The following is a 9,431-nucleotide window of genomic DNA, read 5'->3' on the forward strand; positions in this document are numbered from 1 at the left end:
TCCCTCAAAACTTTACTAGTCCCAAGAAGAAGGGATATTGTACCCTTCATAAAGTGTGTTTTCATAACACAGAGGACTGTCGGACGCTGAAAAGAGATTATGTCACGCCTGCTGTCCTGGGATATAATCCACGAATTGAGAGGCCAAGCATTCCACCCTGGACAACTCGGCAGTTAGGACCCAGAGCCCGGAACGACTCGAAAGATGCCCCAAGTAAGAGGAAGAATTCGGAGCCCGAGAGGAATAAGGCCTACCCCCTGTCTTGGAGGTAATAAAAATGATCTTTGGAGGATCTACTGATGGCGATTAAAATCGAGCAAGGAAGTCAAGGAGTAGGAGAGATTGTATGGAGGTGGAAGGAATGAGGAAGAGTGAAGCAGTTATCAGCTTTGGCCCGGAGGATCTCAAGGGTGTCACCATTCTTCATAATGATACCCTGGTTATCCAAGCCCAGGTAGCTAATTATGACATTATGAAGGTTTTTGTTGATTCGGGAAATTTTTTTAATGTTAATTTCAAGGAGGTCATGGTGCAGATGGATTTGCAAGGATATCAGCAGGAGACCGTGGAAACTTTACTTTTTGGCTTTGCTGGCCACGCTGTCTACCAGAAGGAGAGATTATCTTGCCTTTGACTATGGTTACTCGGGAGTTGAAGAAAACTTTCCTGACCACTTTCATTGTTGTGGATGCCCCATCATCATATAATATTATTCTAGGACGGCCGGCTATGAATGAACTGAAAGCCGTAGCATCCACCTATCATCAGAAGATAAAGTTTCCAGCAGGAAACCAAGTAGGAGAAGTCCTAGGAGATCAGCCATCTTCCCGAAAATGTTATATGGAGGCGGTTCGCGTAGATCAAAATAGTGCGAGGAGGGAGGGAAAGAGAGTAAGTGTAATGCCCGGAATTTGCTACGTTATTAATCTAAAATGATGTGTTGATTAATTGATGTGATTACAGATGGAACGGATTAGACTGGGATAGGCGGAAGGGAGATTTGAATTATGTGTGAGGATTGAGCCTTGCGCATATGCACGTTCATGCCGGGCGAATATGCGCGGAGTGGGCAGAGAACCTCGCGCATATGGGAGACATGAATTCGTGCATGTGCGCGAGGGTACCCGAGAGTTGTGAAGAATTGTGAAGGACCTCGCGCATATGCGCGGAAGAGGTGCGCGAGCTGCTGTGAAGGTTACGCGCCGAGACATTATGTCTCGCGCATATGCGCCGAGGATGGTCGCGCATATACGCGAGACGTGCTGCGCAAGAACATAGCCACATGGCTTGAACATGCAGTATATATATATATATATATATATATATATATATATATATATATATATATATATATATATATATATATATATATGAAATTGCTTATTTCCCTTCAACGATTTAGAAGGAGAAAAACGAGAGAATTTCTGGAAGAAGGCTTCAGAGAATTGTGAAAAATCCTTATACCTTTATATTTCGATCCGTCCGTTAGATTATCAATCCGACTTCAGTACTGTGTTCCTATTGAATGATTACAGATTTTATTGGATATTGGTTATGGATTGTAATTAATATTTGTTGAGATTGTATTGACCGGGATATCGGGATTATGCCGTTATGCCATTGATTTTGAGTTAAATCCAGATTGATCATCTTGGTATTGATTTGAGCAGTATATTGATATGATATTATTGATATTGTCATTGCTAGATTGAGTGTTGACAGACTTTGAATTCCAGACAGGAACGACATCAGAACTGCAATAAAAGAAAGGTATAAGTCAATGTGGTACCGGGAGAACGACTCCAGTAGGATATACTTGAGTTTCCCTAATCACATACTTATTATTATTATTTACATTGATTTGAATTGATATGCTTGTTCTATTGATTTATAGAAGCATGTATTAGATGAGTATTAGACGAGTGATCTTGTGACACAAGTGCCGATAGTGATGGAATCGTCACTGGCACATTGCACATTGTCACAAGATAGTGAATTGGCGATAGTGCCACAGTCTGTGACGGATAGGTCAAGACACCGGATGTTTGGTTATATCGATTGAATAGAATTGGAGTTTCTTCTATTACTGAATTTGTTATAGGAATACCAACGTCTGAAAACCGGGATCCCTAGACTAGGATTGAGTCTAGTCTGAGACGTGGAGTCACGAGTCTGATTGAAGATTTTATATCGATTATGTCTTCAGATTTTGATACGTATTACTGATATCTGTTACATGCTTTTACATTGTTTATATGATTGCATGTTTCGTTGATTTATAATGGGATGTATTTCTCACCGGAGTTATCCAGCTGTTGTCATGTTTGTATGTGTGCATGGCAACAGGTGGGACAGGTTCAGGGTCGAGGAGATGAAGAGAGATCGTGATTAGAGTGGAGACTACAGACTTTGATTAGAGATAGGGTTTAAACCCTTCATATATAGTCGTTAAACCTTACGTTGGATGGATTGTATATTGTATAATACATGTACTTTACTTTCGATATATATAATCGAATGAATTCCATTACGTTCCGCATTTGATATTTGTAAAAAAAAAAAAAATTAGACCCTGTTATCGTAATTGATTAAATTGTCCCAATGATGATTAAGAACTTGATTAGCATCCGGGTCCCCACAGTAAGTGGTGGTGAGGAGGCAGAGAGGGTAGTAGAGGAGGGAGAGGTTCATTTTGTAGCGGAGAAGGAGTAGGAAGTGGTGGAGATTGGGCCAAGCAGGGAGATCCGAGTGGCTCAAGATCTTGACTCATCTACCCGGTCAGCTTATTTAAAAAATTATTAATGTTTTTTCCTGGTCCCAATAGGAGTTGATCGGGATCTCACCCTTGATAGTTGAGCATCATCTGAACATCCTTCCTGGATCTCAACATGTTAAGCAGTAGAAGAGGCACTTTGGTCATTAAAAGGACAAATTAATCGATGTCCAAGTTCGAGATCTATTATAGGCCGACCACATTCGAGAGGTGCAATTCTCTACCTGGCTCTCGAATGTGGTGTTGGTTCCAAAGGCTGCCGAGAAATGGAGGATTTGTGTGTATTTTTGAGATCTCGATAAAGCTTGCCCTAGGGACCACTATCCTTTGCCCAGGATCAGTCAGTTGGTGGATTCCACTTCGGATATGAACTACTTAGTTTCATGGATGATTACCAGGGATACCATCAAATCCCCCTGGCCAAGAGTGATCAAGACAAAGCTAGCTTCATTACCTCAGGAGGGACCTTTTGCTATGTTGTCATACCTTTTGGGTTAAAGAATGTCGAGGCTACATATCAGCATCTGATGAAAAGAGTATTTGAGAAGCAATTGGGGAGAAATGTGGAGGTGTATGTTGATGATATCTTGGGCAAGTCTAGAGATATTTATTGTTTCATTTCTGACTTGGAGGAGACTTTTGCCACTCTCATGCATTATGGGAAAAAGCTCAATCCAGCTAAGTGTATATTTGGCATGAAGAGTGGTAGGTTTTTGGGTTTTTTGGATACTGACCGGGGGATCAAGGTGAATCGAGAGAAAGTTAAATCAGTGCTATACATGCCATCCTCTCGATCTGTCAGAGAAGTGAAAAAGCTGACCGGGAGAATTGCTTCACTTTCCTGGTTCATATCCCGATCTGCACATCAAAGTTATCCATTCTTCCAGGTCCTTCGGAAGGCACGACAATTTGGATGGATGAAAAGTGTGAGCAGGCCTTCAAAGACCTTAAGAGTCACTTGGCAGAGCTTCCTGTCTTAGTGAAGCCAGAGCCTGGGGAAAAATTGTTTGTATATTTGTCCACTACTAAGTATGATGTCAGTTCAGTGCTTGCGAGGGAAGAAGGCTCTGATCAGAAGCTCGTTTATTATGTCAGCCATGCTTTCAGAGGACCCGAGCTCCGGTACAGTGAGTGGAGAAGATACCCTGGCCTTGGTTGTGACTGCCAGGAAACTGCGGCCTTATTTTCTGTCATACCAGATCATTGTGGTTACTAATAGCCCTCTTGATAGGATTATGACTCATTCAGAAGTGTCCGGGAGGATGATAAAATGGACGGTGGAGTTGGGAGAATACGACATTGAGTGCAGGTCCTGAGCTACCATCAAAGCACAGCCCTGTCAGATTTCTTGTCTGAAATACTTCAGCCTGATAAGGAGGAGGTTTGGAGGGTATTTGTGGACGAGACGTCTAGCCTCTCTGGGTGTGGAGTGGGAGTTGTGATCATAGATCCCCTGGGAGAGAATATTAAATTGACTTTAAGAATTGACTCCCGGGAGACCAAAAATGAAGCAAAATGTGAAGCCGTTATGTCAGGTATACGAGCTGCCCTGGAAATTGGAGCTTGCCGAATAATTTTATATTCTTATTCACAATTATTTACCCAGCAGTAAAGGGTGTTTACGAGGCTAAGGATGAAAGAATGCCTAAATATCTAAATCTCATTAAAGCCCAGCCAGAATCTTTTGTGGATTGGAGTATTGAGCAGATCCCCTGGGAAGAGAATGGAGAAGCAGATACTTCGGCCAAAATGGCCGCCTCCTTATCAGAATTCAATACTCGAGAAGTATTTCATGTTACCCGGCTTTTTTTTTTTTTCATGGAAGAGGAGATGCTTCCAGCACTAGTGGATTCTTGGATGACGCCTCTGGTCAAGTTCATTACCCATAAGGAATTACCTGAAGATCGAGCTCAGGCTCAAAATTTCAAGAGGCAAGCTCCCAGGTTTGTTCTTTTAAATAATATCTTGTACAAGAGAATATACCAGGGACCTTTATTAAAATGCTTATCTATGGGAAAGGTGGATTATGTACTCTGGAAAATTCATGAAAGATGTAGTGGAGAGCATCTCGGAGGGGTAGCATTAGCCCGAAAGGCAATGATTGCTGGATTCTGGTAGCCCACTTTCAATCATGATTCTTCTCGAATGGTCCAAACATGTGAAGGATGTCAGCATCACTCTAATTTTCAGCACAACCCGACCACTTCAATGAAGCATATCTGGGCATCTTGCCCCTTCGATCAGTGGGTGATGGATATTTTCGGACCCTTTCAAGTTGCCCGAGCTCAAAAGACATTTATTTTGATGGTCGTCGACTATTTTTCAAAGTGGGTAGAAACTGAGCCTCTGGCAAGGATTACTAAGATGGAAGTTTTGAAGTTTCCGTGGAAAAACATTGTATGCCGGTTTGGAGTTCCCAGGAGACTAATTTCAGATAATGGAAGGCAGTTTTATGGAAAAGAGATCACGTCCTGGTGCCAAGAAATGAAGGTCACTCAGTCTTTCACTTCTGTTACTTAACCTCAAGCAAATGGTCAAACAGAGGTTGTAAACAAAATTATCATGCAAGCCATGAAAACTAGGCGAGAAGGCAAATGAAAAGAATGGGTGGAAGAGTTGTTTAATGTTCTCTAGGCATACAGGACTACTCCTAGAGCACCTAATCAAGAAACTCTTTTCAACCTGGTGTATGATTCTGAAGCCGTTCTTCCTGTCGAGATTGGACAATCTTCTGCCACGATAGAATCTTACCCGGATGACAATGATCAGAGCGGGCAATGAAGTTGGATCTGGTGCAGGAGAAGAGAGAGCGGGCTATGATTCGAATGGAAGCTTACCGAGGTCGCGTTATGAAATCATATAACAAACGAGTCCGAATCTGAGACTTTTAAATAGGAGATATGGTGATGAAAAAGTCAATCCAGCTTGAGATGTTGGTAAATTGGAAGCTCGGTGGGAAGGACCCTTTAAGATAATTCGGAAAGTTAGATCGGGAGCTTTCTATCTAGAAAATGCTCAAGGACATTCTCTCAAGAGACCCTGGAATATATTTCATTTGAAAAGGTATTATGCTTAAGATGTAATTATTGTTTGAAGACATAATGAAGTTCTTTTCTTCTAAAAAAATGCATTGAATATTATATCTAGACCCGGGAGGTACAAAGCCTCGGTCAATCTATAAGTCCTGGGACCAGTTCCCCGGCCCAGGGCTCTGTACCCTAGTTATTTAATAAGCCTAGGGCTTCGCACCTCGACCATTCCAAGTCTCGGGAACAGTTCCCCGAGCCAGGGCTCCTTACCCTGGTTATTTAATAATCCTAGGGCTCCGTACCCTGGCTCAGGGCTTCGCACCTCGACCACTCCAAGTCCCGGGACCAGCTACCCGGCCCAAGGCTCTGTACCCTGGTTATTTAATAAGCCCATGGCTCCTTACCCTGGCACGAAGATTCGCAACTCGACCACTCCAAGTCTCGGGACCAGCTCCCCGGCCCAGGGCTCCGTACCCTGGTTATTGAATAAGCCAAGGGCTCAGTACCCTGGCTCGGGGCTCCGCACCTCGACCACTCAAGGTCCCAGGACCAGCTCCCCGACCCAGGACTTCGTACCCTAGTTATTTAATAAGCCCAAGGCTCTGTACCTTGGTTATTTAATAAGCTCCGGACTCTGTACCTTGGCTCGAGGCTCCGCACCTCGACCACTCCGTATCCCGGGTTACATTCCCCGGCCCAGGATTCCGTACCCTGGTTGTTTATCAAGTTCTCAAACATTTACTAAGCGCAGGGATTTATACCTGGATCAGGGCTCAACGTCCCGACTAATTATTGAAATTATCAGCTATTTTCCAGCACAACTGAAAAAAAATTATGAGATTAACCATTCACAAGCAGTTTATGAACAAGAAGAATTTTAGACCGGTTGTATTACAAGCACTATCAAATTATATGGAAGCAAACTGTTAAAAAATAATTTCATTGATAAAAGCCCGAAGGAAAGGATTACAAAAAAATGGAAAGGAAAATTACATTCCTACTCTAAATCTATGGGGCTCAACCCTGGCTACTCTTCCTACGCAGGGTCCTCTTTCTCCTCTTCAGCATCCTTGGGAAGGGACGCTATAGCTCGTTCGAAACTAGGAAAATCTTCCCCATCCTCTGGAATGATCTCGGCTTCTTCAATTTGCTCTCGGCACTTATCGAAACCAGTCTTAAAGAGAGGATAGGCCTGATCTTCAACAGCCTTCTTAAAATCTGGGGACTGGAGGAAGGAGGCCTGCCACTTGGTTCTGTTGTAGTCAGTCACAGTCAGGGAACTCTCATCTCTTTTTGCTCAGGATCGCTGTAACTCTACCTACTCGGATAAAGAAAGATTTCTAGACTCCAAGACAGATATAGTACCTCGCAAAGATTCATCCCGGACGAGACCCTCGTCAGCATCATCTCTGGAGTGCGGAGACCTACCTGAGCCGCTGAGAGTTGCTGATTGGCCCTATCCAAAGCAGTGCGGAGGCCGATCACTTCTTCTTCGTGAGTAGATTGGACCCGAGACAACTCACCTTAGAGTTGCTCGTGAAGCTCTTGCATGGCTTGGGCCTAATTGCCTTTTACGGTGGCCGATGCAGCTACCTTTTCAAAGGCCCAGATCAGCATTTGCACACCCTATTTCAGAAGAAGAGTTGTAAAAAAAAGAAGAAAAAGAAAAGAGAAGGGGATCCGAAAGACTTACAGAGAGGATCCGATTTGACCCTCGAAAAGCTTGTGGGGATGAGGGAGCCCTTTAGATGGGCCTCCTCATCAAGAAGGAGAATTTGCTTGAAGAGCTTGAAGCTAGTTGGAGTGGCTCCCTCCAAGAAGATGTTGGCTCGGGTAGACAAGTTGGGCTGGTAGGGCTCGGTGAGTGGCCGATCTTGGGGAGAAAGGGTGGTTTTAGATGTTTGGGAGGTGCCCTGGCCTCCTTCTCTGTTGCTCTCGGACGGAGTTAATTCAGGGCTGGTTACAGCCTTTCTTTTCCTCTGAACGAAAAGAACATGATCTTCATATTCATCTTGGGATTCCGATCGAGTCACCTCCCGTTTCTGTTGAGTTTCTGCCCGGACAGATTCATTCATCTGGGCCGCCTCCTCCTCGGCCAATCTCTTTTTCTTTGCAATCGCTCTTCGGCGGCCAATTTTTTCTCTTTGGCAGCCTTCTCAGCCTCCCACTTTTTTCCGAAGGCCTCTTGAATTTTTTAGTTATCTGCAAAAAAGAGAAAAGGAATATTAATTACTCAAGTTACATGGGCAGAGAAAATAAAAGTTCAAAAATTGTGAGTTACCGGGTTAAGAACCCGAGGCAACAACTTCTTCAATTACCTGGTGCATAGGGTCTTCAACCCGAGCACTCAACCCGTATGCTATTAAACTTTCCTCAGTAATGAGGGTAGAAGAAAAAAAAAATTGACCCTCTACCAATTCTTGGTTTCAGGTGAATGGTTCCTCAAACTTGTATGATTTGGGAAGGGAGGGTTGTGTAGGAAGAGACGGGAGAAACTGGTTAAGCAAGAGAGAGAGGGCCAGGTGGCAGATGTAGAAAAATCATTCTTTCCATCCCTTCTGGGAAGAAGGGATATGATCAAGAAATCAGGATTTGAGCAAGGTAGAAAAGGAGAAGGCATTATCTCCTAGTCGATAAACAAAGAAGTAGTGGATAATGAGAGGGTGATGAGAAGATTGTGCATCCTAAAAAGGACGTAGGCCGAGGCCATGATTCGAAAAGAATTGGGGTAGAATTGATTGACAGAGACACCAAAAAATTTTGCGGTGTCAATATAGAAGGAAGGGATGGGGAATTGGAGACCATTTCTAACCTGGTCCCAGAAGAAAGTAGTAAAACCAAGTGGGGGTGGTCAACCCTATCAGAGGGATTGGGGATCAGGATAGGAAAAGAAGAAGGGTTAGATCCGAGAGTTCTAAACACACATTCGCTTCCGAGCGCTGCGTACTGCTCATTGAAGCAAACCAGGGAGCTCCCGAGGTGTTGGATGGAGGAGGGGAAGAAGCCCGAGCCTTTCCCTTGCCCTTGCCCTTTCTCAGAGCTCAGGACCGGCAGATAAGGGTTTTGATTTTTTGGTTTGGGGCTTAGGAGAAGATTGAGTAAAAAATCGTTTTAGGGGAAGAGAAGGGGGAGAATCGGAGCGCATCGTGGTGGATTCGTAGCTAGGCGAGACTCGCACTTGCGCTGAAGTGGAAAAGGTGGAGTTCGACATTTGGTAAAAAATGAAGATGAAACTTTGATCAGAAATAACCGGAATGGAGGAGCGCCGCACGTCGGAGAAGGCAAGTGAAATTTGGGAAGAATTTCGAATTTGTAAAAGTGACAAATGAAGAGGGTTCCTCGCTTTATATAGGCGAGGGTAGAATGATCTCAACCGTTGATCTAAAGATGAATCGGACGGCTACGATGCATCTCGAAAATTGCGCGTGCAGATGAAAGGACGTGCATGAAAATCGAAGTGTGTCAGATAGATCCCATGCTCGGAATACGAAACTTTTCCGACCGTTCAAATTCCAGGGCACACGTCATCATGACATCAGCCCTACTACCCGAGAATACTAAACGAAAAAAGATTCTTAAATCCGGGAGATATACATGAGGCCCGACATCTTATCTAAAGCCCGGGAGAC

The 9,431-nt window shown here is 43.8% G+C and overlaps 1 protein-coding gene across 1 annotated transcript; it reads left to right on the forward strand.

The window, feature by feature from the left end:
* The first annotated feature begins 636 nt into the window (after window positions 1-636).
* On the forward strand, window positions 637-5,554 carry LOC140811195 (uncharacterized). Its single transcript, XM_073169065.1, has 7 exons — window positions 637-891; window positions 3,172-3,519; window positions 3,576-3,962; window positions 4,083-4,308; window positions 4,383-4,716; window positions 5,194-5,263; window positions 5,408-5,554. Exons 1-7 carry the CDS (start codon window positions 637-639, stop codon window positions 5,552-5,554), a joined length of 1,767 nt encoding a protein of 588 aa, XP_073025166.1.
* The last annotated feature ends 3,877 nt before the right edge of the window (window positions 5,555-9,431 follow it).

The sequence above is a fragment of the Primulina eburnea genome, chromosome 14 (assembly GCF_022965805.1).
Source record: "Primulina eburnea isolate SZY01 chromosome 14, ASM2296580v1, whole genome shotgun sequence".
Classification (NCBI taxonomy): domain Eukaryota; kingdom Viridiplantae; phylum Streptophyta; class Magnoliopsida; order Lamiales; family Gesneriaceae; genus Primulina; species Primulina eburnea.